Raw genomic sequence first — 23542 nt, 5'->3', positions numbered from 1 at the left:
CACGGCGTCTGCATACGACTCATTTTTAATGTAGAGAAATGTTCATACAGGACTCCTGATCACTTCAGAGACTGTGCAGTGTTTTATCATCAATATCTTACAGGATATGCTTTTCCCCATGCACGTAAAAACAAGTGAAACACTTCATACCTGTGAAGGGAAGATTTGAAGGCTGTTGCTTCTTCAGTAGCTCTGTACGTTTCTGATCTTTGCTGCAAGTGATGTTCTGTAAATCGTATCTGGGTAGGAAAATCTTGACATTTCAGATTTCTTATGCAAACCTTTCTTGAGCCTCATCAACGATAACAGAACGTCAGGAATTTACATTGTGGAAACCTGATTTCCTTAGGGTACGAGTCTGATATTTAAAAAACTACAACATGGAAATACTCACTGATTGCCCTTCCCCTTATTCAACCTCTGATCTCAGCAGAGAAACAGGCCTCAAGTTGAGAGCAGATCTACACAGAAGGTACAGACACACTGACTGCACTGTAGTAATAAGGATTATAAACTGATCGTGACTTTGACAATAAGAATAGCATGTTTTATGCTGATGTTTGATACTTAGTTTCAGATCTGTGTGACCTGATCCTGCTTTTCCAATTACTTAAATGAACATTAGATTTCTTTTGGAGTTCCTTTATCACAACTTCTAGTGTTACAACCTGGAACTGAAGGCGTTTTATGGCATTTCCAAGCTGTAGTTGGGAATATACGGGAACAGCTGCTCCCATCAGAGATCTGGATCTCTCCAGCTCCTTCAGACTTACTCTTGACCTCTTGCTTGTTTCTCTGACTAATCCCCTCTCTTTTCATAGTCAAGGTTAAGCCGTATTCCTCTCATTTTTAATGATGGATTTAATGTTGTGCTGTGGGATGTTTAAAGTATGGGATGATGGCAGCCTGTTCACTGGAACAACATATAAGTTTGCCCCCCCCCCCCCCCCCCCCCCACCCCCACACACACACAAAGTTGAAATGTTTGAGTTTAAATGAAATTTCTCTTCCTATAGCTCAGTAAATGATCCTTTCCCCTTGTGAAAGTTTCATTTGCATTGGGTTTCGTGATGACATAAAGGTGCAGAGACAATTCAGAATTTCCACTTAACCCACATGGAGTCCATCATGAAAGACGTGCTGTCCAAACTGTGCAGCTTTTGTATTGCACTAAAGATGTCACAGAAATGATCAAATACAGGGCAAAAATCATATCACTAAATAAGCAACAAAGTTAGATAAGGTTAAAATCTAACAGTAGGTTATAACTAAGAATATAAATAAATATATTTATAATAAAATTACATGATTTAACCAATTCATTCTTTTAAAACATTCCGTCATCTAAATGATTTCACCATTGGAAAGGAGAATGCTTAGTCATGTCTTGAAGTTCCTTTCCTCTGAACTTTCATTTGCATTGTGTTTATCTGGAACTTGAAGCTTCTGAGGTAAAAACAAATTCATGCAAATTGTCACTTGGATGTAAATCACCGCTCCAAGACAAGGAGACCTGGCCTCTGAAAAGAACTTTACTTTTGTCCTAAAGCTAAATTATTTCTGTATCAAAACAATTATATAAATTTAATACATTTTACTCGAGCAAAAAGTGAATTTATTCAGTGCATAAATCCTGATATTTATTAAATAATTAAAAATGGTTGTGTTCCAGTCTTAACAGTAAAGACACAACAGTTTAATGTGAAAACTGTAATTTCTTAAATTTTTTATTTGAGTATTTTTATTTGGAGTCAAAAATGTTACAATAAAATAAAGGTAAAATTTCAATATGTAACAGAAACGAGTGTAAGCTCTTTTCTGGTTGAGTGGTCGCGCAGCCCTTCTGTTTCTCTCTTTTTTATTTTTTTCTTCCTCTAGTAACTACAAAAGAAGCAGCGTGTCTTTCTCGTCCAGATTTCTTCGTGTTGTTGTGATTCTTCTTCTTTGTCGTCCTTCACTCCAGAACACCTGCTTTACTGCTCTGTACTGACTCTTGTAGGCCAGGAGCGGTAGTGCATGTTGTCGTAATGCGCATGCGTCGACAGCGTGTGTACGCGTACATGTCAAATGGAGTTTACTTTACATTTACATTTATTCATTTAGCAGACGCTTTTACCCAAAGCGACTTACAAATGAGAGAATACAAGCAAATTTGAAATCTATTTAAATCTACTTTGAAATCTATGCGTACCACTGTGCGTATACGCTAACGTACGCGTAAACAAACAAAAAAGTATACGGGCTTTACACAGCAGTGCAGGTTTTGTGTTCCTATCACACTCCAATGCTGAGATGTTGGAGATGTTTACTGCAGGTAAAATGTCTATTTTTACCAGCAACCTCTCAACCCAGAGGCGATGTTCATCCACATGAGCTACAGGATCTCAACAAGAAACCTGTTTTATAGACCTTTTGACCTTCACAAATGGAACCCTGACCTAAAGGAAACTGCACAGATGTAAAACAAGGTCATCTGGGTTTCCTTTTGAACATCACAAAAACCTGTAGCTGGGTTTGAAACAGCATCTGCCCAAACAAGAGGCAAAACTTTCACCACAAAACTACCAACTCCCACAGAAAACATACAGGTGTCAGATCCACTGTATATACGGTATATAACGTTTGTTCTGTAACTCAGCAGTTTGACTGGAGCAAAGAGAAACAAATTAAACATTTTTTAGAAATATTATTTATTTTGTTATCAGTTATGGAACAATTTCTATAAATTTTCAACAGAACCATGGACTTAGTTCACTTATAAAACGTTAAAAATCAAACATTTATGATTGCACCAAATTATTGAACTTTTATCAAAATAGAAATGTAGCAACACCATGTATGACCTGTAATATTCCATGACCTGTAATATTTTCTCCTTCTTATTGTGGAAATTGCTGCTCTGGAAGATTAAATTGCCGCATCTCACAAGTCTGAGTTTAGTGACTGACCTGAGCGTAGGTTGTGTATTGGAGAAAACCCGAGGGGCGGACAGGGGCAACCTGTGCTTTCAGGGGACACGCTTTAACGTTTATCTTAACCTGTTTTCAATATTATTCCAAGTCATATTTCACTGTCATGTATTACACGTTGATCTCCACAAGTATGCTAATAAAATAATGAAATAAATAATTAATAAAAAAAAAATTCACTTTCAGGTGGCCATAGTGTAAATATAATGTAAATATAAATACCTCTATAATATAGAATAACGTTACACTTATCTCATATCTCCTACAAACAATATGCTTTCTTAAGTATAAAGGTGGGAAAATGAAAGGTCAATGAATTAATAAACATGTAGGCTAACATAACTGTGGATATAATACTTAGCAAGCTGTGTTGGGGAAAATTAATGAACAGTGAAAAATATCAGCATCATTTTAATTAATTATTAAGAGAGAGAGAGAGATTATTAGCCGTGCTCTTGTCTTGTAATAATATTTTCTCATTTCGAAAAATATATTTAAATATGATGTTTATTTAAACAAAATGTTCAAATATTCAAGAAATATTAAAAGGTTTCAATCAATTAATAATAATAATAATAATAATAATAATAATAATAACAACAACAACAACAACAACAACAACAACAACAATTACAGCATCACCAACATCATCATTAACATCATCAAAAACAACAATAATAACACCCCCACCACCAACAAGGTTCTAGTCCTGGTTCTGTCTGGACAATGGGGTGGTCAGGATTGCTGTAGGTAAGAATACTCTAGAGTCTCAATTCTGGTAAACAAGACACTCCTTAGTAGGGTTCTCACAATACCATAAACAATACTATACCAGCTGAAGTATCGTGATACCACACAATATTGTGTTAAGTCATAATTCAAATCTTTAAAATGAACCAAATTTACAGAAATACATAAATATAAATGAATACAGGTAAACTGAATTTTCCTCCGAATACGTTATTAATGAGAATGAATAACTGGCTGCTGGAAAAACTCGAGAACAAGCTTACGATTGGCGATTAATTCAATGTGCAACTTATTTCATCTACTGTTCCCTTGAACAATGAAATCAAGTGGGAATTGTCCTCAGAGAACCAAGAATGAACACAAAATCAGGAATAAATAACTAAATTTGGAAATTAACTCCAAAAAAAAAAAATTAAATAAATTGGGAACATTAGCTTGCTTACTAGCAAACACAGCTAATTTTAGTATTTACACAAAACGTTTAGCATAGCATTAGCTCGGTTCAGCTAATATAGTATTTTCACACAGCGGTTAGCGTGATGTTAGCTCGCTTATTAGCAAACAGAAAATCATTAAAGATTTAGGTTACATGAAGCATTACTAACTTGTGTATTCTGCAAAAGCAGTGAGATGTATCATTTTAGCAAAAATACTATTAACTGCTGCACATACATTACTTACGGTACTACTGTATTGACAAAACTACTGTTTAAAAAGTACAGTATCATCAGCAGTATTTTGAAGCTTTAGTATTGCGATACTATCGTAGTACCGGTATATCGTGCAACCCTACTCCTTAGTACAATGCAGACGTTTCAGTCTGTTGCTGGAGGTGTTTGTGTTTAGTTAGTGTGTGATGTAGTGGGTGTGAGTTAGCATCCATAAAACAGTATGTTCTGTGTTTGAAAGCTGACGATGCCGCACCCGTTTGACCCCCAAAAGCCAGTTCATTTGACTAGTGTGATTGCTCCATACCGTGCTTGTAGAGGTGGGCTCAGGCATGGCTCAATTGGACTCAGGCATGATACGCATCTAGTGTCATCACTAACCGTGGCTGAGCACGAAACTCGAAACATGCCGCCGTCAGCTGCCTCCGTAAAAATCTTATACATACAAATCATAAACAATAAGAAGACGTACCAACAGTCAAAAAAATAATCATTCAATTGTCAAGTAAAATCTAACCTAAAAAAGTATGTTATAAGATAAGTAGCGTTACTATGATGGACTCCATTGTAATAGTTTCCTTCAAAACAAAAAGCCGCATCATAATGGCGTTAAGCGTGCTCAGGCCTGGAACGCAAAGTGCAGTGTGAGTGCAGCCGGTGGGAGTGTGAGACAACCGGGCCTATCCCCTGTCATCCACAGCAACACTAGCCAATCATGGGTGTCTTTGAGCTCATGCATGCAAAGACGGCAGACAGTGAGTTTCTCTGAGTGCGTTACTCCGCCCCGAGACACAGCATGAGCAGCGGTTTCAAAAAGACGCGGCTGGCTTCACGTCTCAGTTTCAGGTGTCCTCATTATTATTATTATTATTATTATTATTATTATTATTATTATTATTATTACTACTACAGTTATTATTATTACTATATTTTTTAAATAATTACATATTATTACTAATCAAAAGAGGATATATTGATGCATGGAATTATCTGGATCCCCTCACCAATTGTGAACAGAAGTATGTTCAATTAAAAAAATAAAACTCATTAAAATAATAAAAAGGATATACAGATGTTGACTTATCTCCTCACATCTGCATACACCACTGGATCAGTCTCCGCTTCAACCTGCGTTATTCCGGGTTTTTCTTCCTGTAAGACACAGCAGTATATTTCAGTATCTGAATCAGGCGAGACTTTATCACTCCCGTGGAACAAACCTGATTTTTATGCTAAAACCTCTACTGAATTTCACATCATCATCATTTTCAGAAGTTATATTTCGATGTTTACCTCTTTAACTCTCTCTGCACTGTGAGCTGTAACATTCACATCAGCATGAGTCACTTCAGGTTTCTCAGAAACTAAAGACACACAGATCAGATTCAATTTCATGAAACCTGCCGAATGTAAAAACTAAACACAGGAACAGAAAGATGCATTACTTACCTTGCTGCTTTTTCTTTTTCAGACAAATCCACAACGTTACACATATTATTAATAACACAAAACCTCCAGCAGATATCACGGCAGGAAGCAGTGAACGGGAACGATCAGTTTGTCCTGTAAACATTATAATTATAAATATAATAAAGTTATTTTCTTTTTTTATATATTTTTGTCAGAAAAGTGTATCATGGCATAATTCATCATGATAATGTCAATATTATGTTAATATCATCATATCATTGAGACCGTTATACAACACATACTAAGACCTGTTCTGTTTGAGCTTCTTGGCTCAAAACCTGTAATATGACTCCTCAGTGTACTACTGATGTTGATATTGACAGTCACGCCTGTCTCACTCCAACATGAATATTCATTATTCTATTAATTACTAGAGCAAAGTGATGATAGTGTAGACTCTCTGACGTACCTGAGAGATGATCACAGAGCTGTGTGATGTTGAGAGAAGATGATTTATTACTGGCAGGGTTTGCAGACACACAGATATAAGTGTTGGTGTTATTATCATGGTGTTGTATTTGAAGTGAGAGATTGAGGGGAACACTGAGATCTGTGTTATTGGTGATGGAGATTCTCTCGTTCTCTCTGTACCAGGATAACGTCACATCTTCTCCATTCTCCACAGTGCACAGGGGGGAACACGCCTCTGTGGAAACCACACTTCGACTTTCTCTTTTTATTATTACTGGAGTCGATACTGGAGCTAACAGAAACAGAAACAGAGGGGGGGAAAAAAGAAACATCGAGTAACAATAACTTATTTGACGAACAGTATTTGAGGTGACATTGTTTAAGACCTGTTGTCACAGTGTAATTTTTTAAAGACAAACATAATTACAATTGCATTAAAAGAACAGGGTAAAAATGTAATTAAATTACATAGAATTACAGTTACATTTGTCATTTGTTTGTAAAGGATTAAATGAAACCTATTGAAATGTGTAAACTGCTATAACACTGTTATTATACTCTGCTCCCATTAACAGAGGACAGTCTTCACTTTAGGGAGTTGAGTTTATCAGCTGTAGCAGCAATACAGGTCTTGGTGATCTGTCCAGAAAATCAGCTTATTATTAATTTAAGATGTAAGTTGTCTTGACTAATTAGGAATCAGTTACCTTGTTGCCAAGGAACAGGCTGCCTGTATGGACATCCTGAATTTGTTTTCTGTTGATGTAATACTAAAAGTGTTGTGCTTGATGTTTAAGATATATTTTTATTCAAATAAACATTTTTTGCCGACTTTTTGGATTTATCTGATGTCTTTTCTAACTGTCCAGTCAACTACAGTCAGGTCCGTTAGTATTTGGTCAGTGACATTGTAATGCTGCCTCTGTACAAATTCAACATCTCCAGTCCTTTTATCTTCTTACAATGTCATTGAATTAAAATGAATATTAAACAGTAACTTTACAGGCTGTTTTACATAACAGGAAATAATAAAGTCAAAGTAATCTTGTTTTGTGATCAATATAACGTCACTGACACTCCTGTACATAATAGCTGTTATAAATTTTTAATATTAAATATATTTTACATTTCAGAAATATTAAAATTACTACAGTCCCCTCGAAAATTATTGGAACGGCAAGCCCGATTCATTTGTTTTTGCTGTAGATTGAAGACATTTGGGTTTGAGATCAAAAGATGAATATGTTAGATTGATTGTTTAAACAATATATAGCTGTGAACATCTACTGTTGGTTTTAGAATTCAGTTTCACCTGTCAGACTGCATTTATTATTAAAAAGGATCAATTTGAAGAGCAGAGAGCTGTCTGTGGGAGAAAAGCAGCCATTTTGAAACTGAGGAAAGAGGGAAAATGATCAGAGGCATTGCAGAAGCATTGGGCATAACCAAAACAACAATCTGTAATGTCCTGAAAAAGAAGGAAATCACTGATATAGGGAGTAACAGACATGGAACAGGTCAGTCAAGGAAAATAACAACAGCTGATAGAAACATTGTGAGAGCAGTGAAGAAAAACCCAAAAACAACAGTCAGTGACATCATCAATAACCTCCACAGGGCAGGGTGAAGGTCACAATCCACCGTTCGAAGAAGACTTCAAGAGCAGAAATATAGAGGCCGTACCACAAGACGTGAACCATTCATCAGCAGTAAGAATCAGAAAGCCAGATTGGAATTCGCAAAGAAATACAGAGATGGTCCACAAAAGTTCTGGAACCAAGATGAACCTCTACCAAAGTGTGGAGAAAGAAAGGATTTGCTCATGATCCAAAACATACGAGCTCATCTGTGAAACATGGTGGAGTAGCGTCATGGCTTGGGCTTGCACGACCGCTTCTGGATCATTCTCACTAATCTTTATTGATGATGGAACTCACCTACGTTATAGCAGCTATAAACTGTCATTCTCTCACCAGCCTCTCTTTTTTTTAAGTTAATAAGTTAATAAGATGGGAAAAAATGCAGCAGGTATTGTTACTGAGAAACAAAGAGTACATTCCTCTGTCCTGAAGATGATGGAAAACTTTGTTACAGCTTTTTGGCCTTTGTGTATTGATGAAGTTATGAGACTGAACATGGACAGGAAGGAGACATGAAACACTTTTACTCACCATAAACTCTGACACTGAAAGTCCTAGATGAGACGCGTCCAGTGATGACCTGTAATAAATAAACTCCAGAATGGTTTCTGCTGATGTTCCTGATGGTTAAAGCTCCACTGATTCTGTCCAGCTGCAGTCGCTCTTTAAATCTCTCACTGATTTCTGTAACAGTTTCTCCTTTAAACACCTGACTGTGCATTATCTTTTCCTCTGCTTTCTCAGGTCCATAAAACCACAGAATCTGAGCGTCACTCTGAATTCCAGTTATCCCAGTATAGAGCGTTATAGTGGTTCCTTCCACTTCCTGCAGTGTGACCGTCTCGTCTCCAGCTGCACACAGTAAACCTGCACCACAGCTTCAGCTTCAGATTAATCATTTCACTCACAAACATAATCACACACAGTCCATTAAAACTATACCGTGCTCCAGATTTGTGATTTCAGATGATGATGTTTTGAACTCAGAAATGTGAAAATATTACACATATTCTTATTTACTTACAGCACTTTTGGTAACTACTGTTCTCTGTAAATGTGCTTTATAAATAATAATACTTATTTACATAATTATGAAATCTGAGTAAAAGCAAATAAGTATTTACTTATTTAGTAAATTATATACATCATGAGTTTTTTTAATGTTTGTCCTGAAATAACAAGGAAGCAAGCCAGACTTATACATTATACCAATACACACACACACGCGCACACACGCGCACACACACACACGCGCACACACACGCGCACACACACGCGCACACACACGCGCACACACGCACGCGCACACGCACGCGCACACGCACGCACGCACACACACGCACGCGCACGCACGCACGCACGCACACACACACGCACACACGCACACACGCACACACAGTGCAGCAAAACACTGCAATATCCTAAATGAAAACCTGTTTCACAGTGCCCCCGGACCTCAGACTGGGACGAAGGTTCCCCTTTGAACAGGACAATGACCCTAAGCACACAGCCAAGACAACGTAAGAATGGCTTAGGAACAACTCTGTGAAAGCCCTTAAGTAGCTCAGCCAGAGCCAAAACTTGAACCCAATCGAACAGCTCTAGAGATCTGAAAATGGCTGTCCACCGATGGTCCAACCTGACATGAGAAGATCTAAGAAGATCTAAGTGTGCAAAACTTGTTACATAACACCAAAAAAAAAAAAGACTTTGCCAAAGGTGCTTCAACTAAGTACTGAGTTATTGGGTCTGAATACTTGAATACTCAATGTGATATTTCAGGTTTTTCTTTTTAATAAATAAATAAATAAATAAATAAATAAATAAACAAACAAACAAACATATATTAGTATAGTTAGTTTTGAACACGAGAGTCACTGTCTCCTCGGCTCTTTGATAGTTTGTATTCATGTTTACAATTAAATTGCTTTGATTAAATTTAGGAAACAGGGCATTGCTTAGCTTCAGATTGGGCTTTGAGGTTGGCCTCTTCACTCAGTGTGTAAGAAACTCTGATGTACCGACTTGTCAGTTTAATTATGCCAATCAATACAGCTGACATGATGGAGCTTAAGTATGGGATATCACTGACCCATCAAAGGGTTGTTAAGAAGTGGACAGGTGCACGCTAGTCTCTCAAAACCTGGGAGCATCTCAGCACTTAGTTCCAAAAGAATGGCTTTTGGAAATTAAATCAGCTCTTTACCAGTTGTCATGGCAAGGAAATCTTTGTGGTGTCTAAAACCACGTTATTGCCTTATTGTTCGGTTCAAGGTCTTCTAACAATACCAGAAATGCCATTGTGCCATAGTAAATGCATAATTCTCTAGCCTATTTATATTATTCTGTAGCCTATCAATAAATCTGTGAATGTGTGAAATTACTTCACATCCTAACCCTAACCCAGCCTATAATTACCCACAATTAATACCAGTGCATAAGTTACTATTTTGCTTGGAGAGGGGATTAAAATGTAGACTGCAAATAGTTAATTGGAGCAATAAATATAACAATACATAAAAACAGACTAATTAACCAGTCTACACAAATAAATAAATAAACTTATAAAAATGCTCTTAAATAAACTTATAACAATGCTCTTATGCTTTAATACTTCTCATGTCCCAGAAGCATGTATGCAGTTATTATGGGGCTACGCGAGTATGAGAGGAGTGATTTCCACATTGTAATTCTCTACATATCGCCAGGGCGTTGCTAATTCCCAGTGTTTCCGAAATGTTGAGGGTGGCTCTACAGAAGGGGCAAAGGTTCCGTAAATCCCAGTTTCTGAAGGGGGTGTTGCATATGCACATTCCAGACCCATTTTTTACCAAGTACTAGTCTAAAGAAGTTGAATACTTATGCAAGCAGAATAAGCATGTTCCAAATTGAGATTTTTTTTTTTAAAAGATCTATTGAGCATGCACATTCACAGCTGCATGCAGTTTCCAATCAGTCAAACAGTCATCAATGCAATGCATAAAGTCATGCAGATACAGGTCAAGAGTTATGTTCACATTAAACATCAAAATTGGGGAATCAAAATATGATCTCCATGACTTTGATTATGCCATGTTTGTATTTCACAAGGGGCAGATCTCCAAGGACACAAACGTCTCTAGAGATTACAGGGAATGGTACAGACAACAAAAACATCCAGTAAGCACTAGCTCTGCAGATGGAAAAGCCTGGTTAATGAGAAAGGTCAGACTAGAATGGCCAAACTGATTCCAGCTTACAGGAATGCTACAGTAACTAAAACCATCCTGAGCAGAAAAACATCCTAGAAAGCACAACATGTTGAATCTGGAGGCGGATGGGCTACACTGGCAGAAGGCCACATTGGGGTTCCACTTCTGTCAGCCAAGAACAGGGATCTGAGGCTAGGATGGGCACGGACTAACCCAAAATGGACAGCTGAACACTGAAAAAACGATCGCCTTCATCCAATCATCAATTGCATAGTTTCAGTAAACCTGTTTCACTATAGCCTCAGGTGTACAGGTGCTCCTAATGAAGCTGACAGTGAGTGTGTATTTAAATAACGCTGGAGAAACGTGTTTTTACAAATACTGTATATTGCTTACACTGCAAAACATAAATAAATGTTAGCAGGTGATGAACAAAGGAAATAATGAAGCAAACATTGCCTGTAGAAATATTATAACAAACAGAAAACTACGAAACCCACTGTACAGTGCTGTGAAAGTATTTGCCCCCATCCTGATCACTTCTGTTTTGTGTAGATCTCGTACTGAATTGTTTCAGAAATGAAAACAAAATCTAAGATACAACAAAGGCAACCCGAATAAACACATGATACAGTTTTTAAATGATAATGTTATTTATTGAAGCAAAAAAGTTATCCAATACCAACTGGGCCTGTGTGAAAATGTGTTTGCCCCCGCAGTTATGAATTCCCCAAATCTATTAAACTGGACTAGACACAACCAGGCCTGATTACTGCAAACCCTGATCAATCAAATCAACTCTTAAATAGAACTTTTTCAGCAGCATGAAGTTGGTTAAAAGGTCTTACCCAGTAACACACTATGCCAAAGTTGAAAGAAATTCCAGAAATTATGAGGAAGAAGGTGATTGAAATACATCAGTCTGGGTTAAAAAGCTATTTCAACAGCTCTGGGACTCCAAAGGACTACAGTGAGAACCGTTATCCCCAAATGGAAAAACAGCACAGTAGTGAATCTTCTCAGAAGTGTCCGACCTTCCAAAATTCCTCCAAGAGCACAGCATCTACTCATCCAGGAAGTCACAAAAGAGCCAAGGACAACATCAAAGGACCTACAGGTCTCTCTTACATCAATAAAGGTCACTGTTCATGACTCCGCTATCAGAAAAACACTGGGGGAAAATGGCATCCATGGAAGAGTGGCGAGGTGAAAACCACTTCTAACCCAGCAGAACATTAAGGCTCGTCTGAATTTCACCAAAACATCTCTTGATGATCCTCAAACTTTGTGGGGAAATGTTCTGTGGACTGATGAGTCAAAAGTGGAACTGTTTGGAAGACAGGGGTCCCGTTTCATCTGGCGTAAACCAAACACAGAATTCCACAAAAAAAAAAAAATGCCATCGCCAGCAGATGGCACTGCGGCACAGCCTTGGACTGGACACGTGACTTTGTTTTGGTTCGCTCGCTTCCTGCTTGAGCATTTGGTTAAGTTGGAGTATGTCTTTGATTTGCCCCAGGTGCTCATGCTTTGGTTTGATTATGTTGGCTATTTAAACCCCTCGGTTACTGTGCACTTCGTGCAGTACTATTGTTTGTAACGCAAGTTATGTTTGCATATGATAGCAAATGCGTTAGCATGCTAGTTTCATGCCTGCTCTCGTTTCATGCCATGATTCCAGTTTCTCGTTTTCCTGTGAAGACCGTGTTTTCTTTGTTTGTTGAGTTACGTGTGTAATAAAGACTTTGATCTGCATCCACTTCCAGTCCCGTTCCGTGACAATAAGCATGGTGGTGGAAGTGTGATGGTGTGGGGATGCTTTGCTTGAAAACCCTCCAATGTGGCTGAACTAAAGCAGTTCTGCAAGGAAGAGTGGGTCACAAATCCACCACAATGCTGTGAAAGACTGATCTCCAGTTATCAGAAGTGTTTGGTTGCAGTTTTTTAAGCAGATTTTAAGTTTAAGGAGGCAACTAGTTTTTCACATGAGTGATAGGTGATGGATAACCTTTTTTTGCGTCAGTAAAAAAAAAGAAATAATAAAAACTGGATTGTGTGTTTACTCAGATTGCCTTTGTTTTATGTTGTATTTCATTTGAAAATCTAAAACTGGTTAGTATATACACAAAAACAGAAGAAATCAGGATGGGGCAGCACTGTATTTTTATACATATTTTCTAATTTCAAGCAATCTAGCAATTGAATAAGACCATTCCAAACTTGAAATGGGTCAAAATATACACAACAGACTTACTCAGATTAGTTTAAAATCAATCAAATAGAGAAATATTAGTTGAATTTGCCGATATTCAAGATACTGTTACTTGCTAAGATATCCCTTTTGCACTGTAGTATTTTCCAGTACATTTTCCAATATGGAGTGACTGGATCATCAAAATGAATTCTTTTTCCTTACTCAGGCTGGTGAATGTTCATTTAAACACTAGAAAGTAAAGACTCAAAGTATGCTATTAACAAAGTGGAAAAGACATCATCTGAAGTCGCCTACAGTTGTTTAGGAAAGGTGCATACTTACAGGACAAAAGGAAAAGACGCGCCTGAAGACTCCTGATCCCTGCTGAAATATTCAGTACCATTTTTCTGCTGTTCTGGAACATCAGTGTCAGTGAAGAACGCATCACTTCTGGAGCTGCTCTACACAACCTTCCATTACTGTTAGCTTAGTGTCTTTCCTGGCTCACATCAATCAAACTGCTGGGCAGTTCACGTCTTGGCACTGTGAAGTCAGTACAGGATTTCTTTTTGATTAGATTACATTTGCTATGACCTGGAGCAAAAGCAAGAGATTAAATTCAGTAAATGAATCATTTATAATGACTTTATAATTCCACAGAAATGTAATGCGTTAGTTTTCAATTTAGTCTTAACTATAATGTATTTTTTATTTGTAAGTTTGTGATGTTTTGTATCATTTCAGTAATTATTATACATGGATTGTTGTAGGAATGTCCAGTATTTGAACCCTGAAAACTGGGCTGGACTGAGCATAAGTACCTTTGGTATGCTCCAGCATATCAATGTCTTTTGTAGAAGTTGAGTATGAAGTAGACTAAAATAAAATGTTATTTAAATAATTGTGTAAGCATTAATAAACTGTTTTCTTTCCCTCTTTGCTCAATAAGACTGCTAGAGATTGACAGCACTACACAATATACACTACAATAAAAGATGAAGATTGAGGTTAAGAGAATGTTAGGGGAACATTATAGGAACATTAAGGGAACGTCAGAGGAACATCAGGGGAACGATGAGAGAATGTTAGGGGAACGTTATGGGAACATTAAGGGAACGTCAGAGGAACAGTGGGAATGATGAGAGAATGTTAGGGGAACGTTATGGGAACATTAAGGGAACCTCAGAGGAACAGTGGGAATGATGAGAGAATGTTAGGGGAACGTAGGGGAACATCATAGGAACGTTAAAACAGAATGTTAAGAGAACGTTATGGGGACATTAAGACAATGTTAAGGGAACGTTATGGGGATGTTAAGAGAATGTTATGGGAACTTTATGAGAACGTTAAGCAAATGTTAAGAGAACATTAAGGGAACATTAAGAGAATGTTAGGGGAATATTAAAAAAACATTGGGGGAACGTTCTGCAAATCTCAAAACAACATTCTATTTCTGTTAAAAACAAACAAACAAACAAACAAACAAACAAACAAATAAATATACAACTTTCCTGGCTAACCAAACATAAACCTTACAAATATAGTTTCTGAGAAGTGAAAATTGTTAGCTGGGTAGCTCTCTGATTGGACAGGACGGGGGCTTTACAGTTCAGTGTTCCCAGGAACAGGTTAGCTGTGTAGAGTCTGCTCTGATCTTAAAACATTCCTTACTTCATTTAATGGGGAATATTTTTTCCTCTAAACAGACCTGCGTCTTTCGGTGTATTTTAGAGAGCGCAAGCTAATCTTTATTTCCTGGTATGTTAATAGCATATCCAAAATCACGGCATATGAATGTCCTTCCTCAGAGTAGCGCTTAACAAATTCCATTGTCTCATTTCTTGCCAATATAAACTTTTATTTTCTAACATTTTAAAATTTCGCTATGGACAAAAAAATGGTTTAAAGTTAAACTTCCGGTATATCTTGATTGACAGATGTGTCGTCAAATCAGCGGTAATTAATCCATTCGCAAAATGTACTTGTTAACAGGTTTTCGGATTCGTTCATGTGTTTATAATTTGTTATTTTGTTTTTATATATTTGTGTTGTTTTGCACTTCTCAGCCACATACATATCACTTGTGTTATATAAAAGTTCCTGTAGAACTGCATTCCCCGTACACACCTCAAATCGTAACCAGACGCCCTTTAAACCTGTTTTAGGAAAGAGAAACCTGCCAAACCCCATCCCCCTACTTACAGACCCGCAGAAGCTATTCTGAATTTCTGTCGGAATTTGTAGACCCTTAACATGATCTGTTTCCCAGTGAACAGTCACTTACCTTCTGATTAGTCTTACCTGTTCACAATCACACACACACACACACACACACACACACACACTTTCACTTTCAGGTGAACGCGGAAGACGACGCAAAGCGCGAGCCCCAAAACTCCAATGATTCCTCAATCCTACCTCCTCCAGCCCGTGGTCCTCAAATCGATCAAAGTCCTCCACTTTAAAGATTCTTAAATTCCCTCAGAAGAATCAATGAGTAGATGTTTTCTAATCCGAAGTGAGTTTGAGACAGGTATAAACGGAGGGCGGAGCCTGGGAGGAACTTTAGCTCCGAGTGGGTGGTGTGTATATATATATATATATATATATATATATATATATATATATATATATATATATATATATATATATATATATATATATATATGGTGTTATTTATGTGTGTAAATAGAGTAAATAGAGATGTCCTGAGTCAGTGGTTTGTACTAATCAGGGAACAGGAAATGAAGGTAAAGTGAACGCTGCAAGCTGATTGGCTGATTGTCTTTCTCGGCAGGCTGCGATTGGCTCGACGGCTCTGGACACGGCGCGTGTGAAGCAGGATGAGGAGTGTCAGCGTTTTGGTATGGACGTGCTGAGCGTGGCCGTTCTCTCCATCCTCATCACTGCTCCACTCGGAGCGCTGCTCATCGGCCTGTGTGGACCACGCCTACTGAGGAGACCCAAGAACCCCGAGTGGGGTGTCTTTGTGACTCCCCTGTGACTCTTCTACAACTCTATTTTGTCTCCTCTATGTCTCCTCTGACTCTCTTCTGTGACTTCTCTTTTTTTCTTTTTTTAAAAACAATTTTGACCATAGAATTTTGCAGGTTTGTTATGTACACACATTGCTCTTGATTATTTTAAGGCCTTTATTTTACATTTATATTTCTAAAGAGACGACTGAAAGCGGGAAATATAGACAAACATTATTTCTATTTACGTGTTTGTTGTAATAAATAAAAAGGGATTATCTGTTTTAAAGATAAAACAGCATCATGCTGGAATTATGCCATTTTGCTCACCACAATAAATCAGTGTGTATTTTATAAAATAGAATTAAATCATATTAAATGAAATGTTTATTCAGTTTTTCTCAGGTCATCGTGCTCCTTGCGCTCTTACGGCTCCATCAGTACTGAAAACTGGTAGTGAGGTATGGTAGATGGAGGGATGGTAGTGTGTCGGCACTTTGATTCTGCAATACAGACTTTAACCACAAGGTGGAAGCAGAGCTCAAAGCAAATCATCGGGTTGTGGAGGATTGTGTTACAGGCAGAACGCAACTCTTTATTATTTGTGCTCAGAATTGTCACTGGTTCCCCTTCACTCACTCTATGCTATGAAATACTCTTTAGAAATATATTTCAATTAACATTTCAATTACAATTGACTTCCTCTATCCTCTCTGAGAGACCACACGGGTAACACAGACCAAACTCACCCAACTATTCTAAAGACTTTGCTCGAGCGTGAGACTCTTCTGATTGTTCATCTACCCGTCAGGTGAGTTTATCTTTTCGAATATCAATTAGACAAGTGTTCAGAAGGGCTGTTTGCCATGATTGAGAGATTTTATGAGACTAGCAGTGTTTGCGTTACTGTAAGAACACTGTAGATTTAGTAATTTTAAATTAGTGCACAGGTTTAAAATGACTCTGATATAACTGGGATATCAGAGTTGTGTGATGTTGAGAGAAGATGATTTATTACTGACAGGGTTTGCAGACACACAGATATAAGTGTTGGTGTTATTATCATGGTGTTGTATTTGAAGTGGGAGATTGAGGGGAACACTGAGATCTGTGTTATTGGTGATGGAGATTCTCTCGTTCTCTCTGTACCAGGATAACATCACATCTTCTCCATTCTCCACAGTGCACAGGGGGGAACACGGCTCTGTGGAAACCACACTTCGATTTTCTCTTTTTATTATTACTGGAGTCGATACTGGAGCTAAGAAACAGAAACACAGATTAAACACTTTAGTATGTAAAACAAAATGGTTTTGATGATCTAAACAACATGTATGCCTAACTCTTGATTCGTTATTAGAAATTCCACTCAGAAAATCCTGTTCCAGGAAAATTCCACAGCCGTATAACCAGAGGTTTATTCCTCATGACTCCTAGGTTTCTTCTCCATTCTCCACAGAGCACAGGAGGGAAACCGCACCTCGTTTTCCTCTGTGATTTCTTATTATTGGAGTTGATTAATTTATAGTTCTATTTCATTGGAACATGTCAGTTCCTGTAATGGGGCAGACTTCAACAGCGCTGTGGTGCAAATATGAATAGTTCAGGGTAGATTTATCGGTAAATGATGTTCCTGATGCAATTTGACTACTGTACACTCCTGTTTGTGTATTGATGAAGTTATGAGACTGAACATGGACAGGAAGGAGACATGAAACACTTTTACTCACCATAAACTCTGACACTGAAAGTCCTAGATGAGAGACGTCCAGTGATGACCTGTAATAAATAAACTCCAGAATGGTTTCTGCTGATGTTCCTGATGGTTAAAGCTCCACTGATTCTGTCCAGCTGCAGTCGCTCTTTAAATCTCTCACTGATTTCTGTAACAGTTTCTCCTTTAAACACCTGACTAAACAATATCTTTTCCTCTGCTTTCTCAGGTCCATAAAACCACAGAATCCGAGCATCACTCTGAATTCCAGTTATCCCAGTATGGAGAGTTATAGTGGTTCCTTCCACTTCCTGCAGTGTGACCGTCTCGTCTCCAGCTGCACACAGTAAACCTGCAGCACAGCTTCAGCTTCAGATTAATCATTTCAATTCCAAAATGCCAAAAAAAATAAAAATAAATGCACTTTATGAAAAATGATTAGATTAAGTCTTTATAATCTTAAGAATGGTAAATCAGTAAAAACAAGAAAAACATGTTAATTGTAAAGTCCCTGTGTTCAGCTTCTGGACAAACAAACTCCCATAAAACATTAACTTTGTAGTGAATCATTTAACTCACAGCTCAAAACTGCTGTATCATTGTTTACATCCAGTTTATGACGGAGGAAAATCCGTTATATTCAACATACAAAGTATTACAATTCTTCATAGTGCTTATGTTACAAATCGGGGTTTTTTTTAAATTAATCACTTTCACCTTTGTCATGAATAACTTTTTTTTAGTAAAGCTTAATATTTACAGCTGCAGTTTATTCAGTTGTGTAGGAAAGGTGAAAACTTACTGCACAGCAGGAGAAAAGCCTGAAGATTCCTGATTTCTGCTAAAATATTTATCATTTTCAGAAGCCATAGAAAGGATTCCTCCACCATTTTCCCCGTCGTCCTGAACGTCAGCGTCTCTGAAGAGTTTTGTGCACAGTGCAGTTTGCCAGTTCACTCATGGAGCTGCTGCTGGGGTAAGAGTCTTTATTAGGCTCCAGATCCTCTGTGACGCTGAGAAAGCTCTTACTGAAAGTGAGTGAGGCAGTGCTGCCCCCTGGAGGCTCTAACATGCTCCGAGGGATCTCGGAGCTTCTAAATGCCATGTGTGGGTGAATCAAGAGCCATCCTGATGCTCTACTTCTGCTTGGAGCTTCTGCCCTCTGAGACTCACTCACTGCTGCTGAGGGTTGGCCCACATGTGTAGCCTAAAGGTTCTGGAGATTTAAAGCTTAAAACTCTTCTGTAATTAATAAAAGACCCTCATAATAATGACCATCATAACGAAGCCAACCAACGATGACCTCGGACATCAGAGGCCTGGCTTGCAGCAGTCTGGACGGTTGCTGTGTAGATCTCCTTCAGGACTGGCTGACAGCAAGATCAACACCGACGTCATATAAGGAATTCATTTTTAAATTTATGTGGATAGTTTTGACATGTTCTCTGTTAAGCTCAAGAGATCTCAAGTTGAGCAGAGCTGAAGTTTTGCAAAAGCTGGGATTGAATATACGTGAGGCTCGAGGAGACGAAGATGGTGGGGTTTTGGCGGCGGTCATTTTAAAAGACGAAGGTGCTATGACACGTGATTTACCAAAATCTACAGGGGCCATGACAATTTACCTCTAACTCTTCCCTGCACTGTGAGCTGTAATATTCACATCACCAATATTATGCAACATGTAGACTTCCCTACCCACACTAAGGGTCATATTTTAGATATTAATTGCACTGCTGGCTTAGACATCTCTCACCTCTGTGGCACTCTTTTATTTATCTCTGATCACAAGCTTATTGAGTTCAGCCTTCTAACTCCTACACGCAAACATAACGCGACGACTTCTATATGTTCTCGCAAATGGAACTCCATCAACCCACTCTCTTTTTCTAATGCACATGACATCTCCTTTCTTATTAATTCTTCCTGCTCACGTAATGAACTGGTGACCAACTATAATCTTCAGATAAATACTGACAAGTGTTCAGTGTTCCCATCTTCTACCATCTGTAATGCACAACCTCCAAACACACACACAATGTTCAACTATTAACAGAGAAAAGGAAAAACAAACCAGTGACAGTTGTTCTAGTTGGTGCAGAGGTTTGTGGTTGGCTCTCAGTGTTCCGCTCTCCGTCTCACACACGCGGTAAAGGGGAAGTGGTGATGGTGGACTAGACTGCAAAATCATCAACTTAGTAGTTTGTAGTCTTGAAAGGACCAAAGTAGTGATTATTCTGTCCAATCTAAACTAACAGTTAATGTTGCGACCCAAACTAATCGTCTTTACATAATACAATTCTCCAGATGCAGATTGAATACAATTTTATTATACTCATTTAAAATGTCACATATAAGAATAAAGCATGTAATATAATGGCTACATGAGGGTGTACAAACTTATGCTCAGGCCAGTCTTCAGGGTTCAGCTCCTGGAAATTCCTACAACAGTCTGGGTATAATGATTACTGAAATGACACGAAATAACACACTTTTATTTACAAGTACATAATATTTTATATATCTCGCTTGTTAGAATTGTTAGAACCCGGTGTCGACTAAACACGTGTGAAAAAGCCGTTTCATATCAAACGAACATCTCCACTGGTGAGAGGAAAGTGTGTAGAGAGCGTGTACAGACCGAACGCCGAGACAGGACTTCCGCCCAGCGGTCTGCTGAATGTGGGACAGTAAAGACGCTAAGCTAACAGTAAGGGAAGGTCGTGTACAGCAGCAACATCACTGCACTGAACACAACATTCTTCACTGACAGTGACATTGAGGAGGAGCGAAACAATGCTGCTGAATATTTTATCAGAAATCAGGACTCTCAGGACTCTTCTTCTCCTGCTGTGCTGTAAGTTTGTGTCTTTCCTTCACAACACAAGAAGCTGGAGCTGTAAATATAAAGAGTTTTAGGAAATAAGTTAGTCGTGAAGAAGGGGAACGTGGATATTTAGTAAAATGTGGAGGTTCCGCGGCTGAGAAACGTTCGAGAACCACTGCTGTAGTGTACGATAATAATATATGCGCTACAGAATAGATCAGACTCCCAGATGTGTAATATTTTCACATTTCTGAGTTCAAAACATCATCATCTGAAATCACAAATCTGGAGCACGGTATAGTTTTAATGGACTGTGTGTGATTATGATTGTGAGTGAAATGATTAATCTGAAGCTGAAGCTGTGCTGCAGGTTTACTGTGTGCAGCTGGAGACGAGACGGTCACACTGCAGGAAGTGGAAGGAACCACTATAACTCTCCATACTGGGATAACTGGAATTCAGAGTGATGCTCAGATTCTGTGGATTTATGGACCTGAGAAAGCAGAGGAAAATATATTGTTTAGTCAGGTGTTTAAAGGAGAAACTGTTACAGAAATTAGTGAGAGATTTAAAGAGCGACTGCAGCTGGACAGAATCAGTGGAGCTTTAACCATCAGGAACATCAGCAGAAACCATTCTGGAGTTTATTTATTACAGGTCATCACTGAACATCTCTCATCCAGGACTTTCAGTGTCAGAGTTTATGGTGAGTAAAAGTGTTTCATGTCTCCTTCCTGTCCATGTTCAGTCTCATAACTTCATCAATACACGAAGGCCAATCAGAGCTCAGACACCTAGGAGTCACGACGTATAAACATCTGGGAATTCGGCTGTGGAATTTTCTTGGAATATGATTTTCTACACTGAGTGGGAATGAGTAAAGAGTTTGGTAAACATGCTCTTTAGATGAAGCTGTTGTTTCTGTTGTATAATCAAACAGTAGCGTCCATTTTGTTTTACAGACTAAAGTGTTTAATCCGTGTTTCTGTTTCTTAGCTCCAGTATCGACTCCAGTAATAATAAAAAGAGAAAGTCAAAGTGTGGTTTCCACAGAGGCGTGTTCCCCCCTGTGCACTGTGGAGAATGGAGAAGATGTGACGTTATCCTGGTACAGAGAGAACGAGAGAATCTCCATCACCAATAACACAGATCTCAGTGTTCCCCTCAATCTCCCACTTCAAATACAACACCATGATAATAACACCAACACTTATATCTGTGTGTCTGCAAACCCTGTCAGTAATAAATCATCTTCTCTCAACATCACACAGCTCTGTGATCATCACTCAGGTACGTCAGAGAGTCTACACTATCATCACTTTGCTCTGGTAATTAATAGAATAATGAATATTCATGTTGGAGCAAATAATTTCCCAACATTTATGTTTATATTATAATGTTTACAGAACAAACTGATCATTCCCGTTCACTGCTTCCTGTCCTGATATCTGCTGGAGTTTTCCTGTTATTAATAATATCCATACCTGTGTGCGTTTGGCCAAAAAGAAAAAACAACAAGGCAAGAAAAGCTTCTTCTTTCTGTTTTTGTATCTAATATAGTCTTTTTGTTTGCCATGTTTAGTAGAATGAATCTGATTTTTTTGTGTGTCTTCAGCTTCTAATAAAACTTGAGGAACTGACTTACACTGAGGTGAAATTTACAGCTCCCAGTGCAGAGGGAGTTAAAAAGGTAAACATCTAAATAAAACTGTTGAGCGTGATCATGATGTGAAATGCATTAGTGGGTTTAGCAGGGAAGAAAAATCAGGTGTGTTCCACAGGAGTGATAAAGTCTCGCCCTGATTCAGATCCTGAAATATACCGCTGTGTCTTACAGGAAGAAAACCCCAGAACAACGGACGATCGAGAGCAGAACACCTTCGTGCTGTATTCAGTGGTGAAGAGGCTCTCGTAATTCAATACATCCTTTTTGTATATATATTTTCTTGTCAGTATTTTAATTCATTTGGTGAGGAACGGTCAGTGTGTTATGAAAGCCATTTATATCTTTACAGCATGTACATTATGTTTAATAGCCATTAAAAAGGTGACTATGACATAACAGGAAGTAGATTTCATAGTCTGTTGATTGATTCCTGTCTGAATTAATATTGTTGGTATTGGATACTGGAGATTTAAAGCTAAAAAACTCTTCTGTAATCATAAAAGACCCTGATGATCATAATGACCATCCTTTAAACACACTCAGTACTGTGTGACAGTGGTACAGTCTATAGCTGTAGAGGAGTCATGATTTATAATCACACTATCAGGAGTCACTCAGGAGAGGATGGATTTCCTTTTAGTGTCTAGTTGTTCTCAAAGTTTCCTCTTCACAGCATCACAGGGAGTTTTTCCCCTCACGACTGTCTCCTTTGACCTGTTCATTAGGGATCAAAATCTCTATCTGGACTTCTGTAAAGCTGTTTTGTGAAAATATGTACAGTCAACAGCATTGTATGAATAAAATCTAATTTCATTTCTATTTCCCCACCCAAACTGCAATAATTTTCCCTGCTATGTTTAAAATGGATCACATAGCAGCTTGAATTTAGTCCTGATAAGTTCACATCTTTGTAATGCACAACCTCCAAATACACACGTAATGTTCAACTATTAACAGAGAAAAGAAAAAACAAACCAGTGACACTTGTTCTAGTTGGTGCAGAGGTTTGTGGTTGGCTCTCAGTGTTCCGCTCTCTGTCTCACACACGCGGTAAAGGGGAAGTGGTGATG

At 38.1% G+C, this 23542-nt stretch overlaps 2 protein-coding genes across 2 annotated transcripts; one reads left to right on the top strand and one right to left on the bottom strand.

The window, feature by feature from the left end:
• Positions 1–3458: 3458 nt before the first annotated feature.
• Positions 3459–19002, bottom strand: LOC108260515 (uncharacterized). The gene is made up of 10 exons (XM_053677363.1): positions 18785–19002; positions 17999–18334; positions 17252–17529; positions 16108–16243; positions 13636–13779; positions 8440–8775; positions 6267–6560; positions 5837–5950; positions 5681–5751; positions 3459–5539 (listed from the first exon to the last, which is right to left on the bottom strand). Exons 1-10 carry the CDS (start codon positions 18870–18872, stop codon positions 5468–5470), a joined length of 1869 nt encoding a protein of 622 aa, XP_053533338.1. The 5' UTR covers positions 18873–19002; the 3' UTR covers positions 3459–5467.
• Positions 19003–21163: 2161 nt separating this feature from the next.
• On the top strand, positions 21164–22937 carry LOC108261625 (natural killer cell receptor 2B4; the record flags this gene model as incomplete). The annotated part of the gene is made up of 5 exons (XM_053677588.1): positions 21164–21512; positions 21803–22096; positions 22213–22325; positions 22422–22496; positions 22644–22937. Coding segments are annotated over 5 exons (909 nt in total), but the record flags the coding sequence as incomplete, so codon positions are not given.
• Between the last annotated feature and the right edge of the window lie 605 nt (positions 22938–23542).

Source organism: Ictalurus punctatus, chromosome 29 (assembly GCF_001660625.3).
Source record: "Ictalurus punctatus breed USDA103 chromosome 29, Coco_2.0, whole genome shotgun sequence".
Taxonomy (NCBI): domain Eukaryota; kingdom Metazoa; phylum Chordata; class Actinopteri; order Siluriformes; family Ictaluridae; genus Ictalurus; species Ictalurus punctatus.
This window is presented reverse-complemented; position numbering and strand designations above follow the sequence as displayed.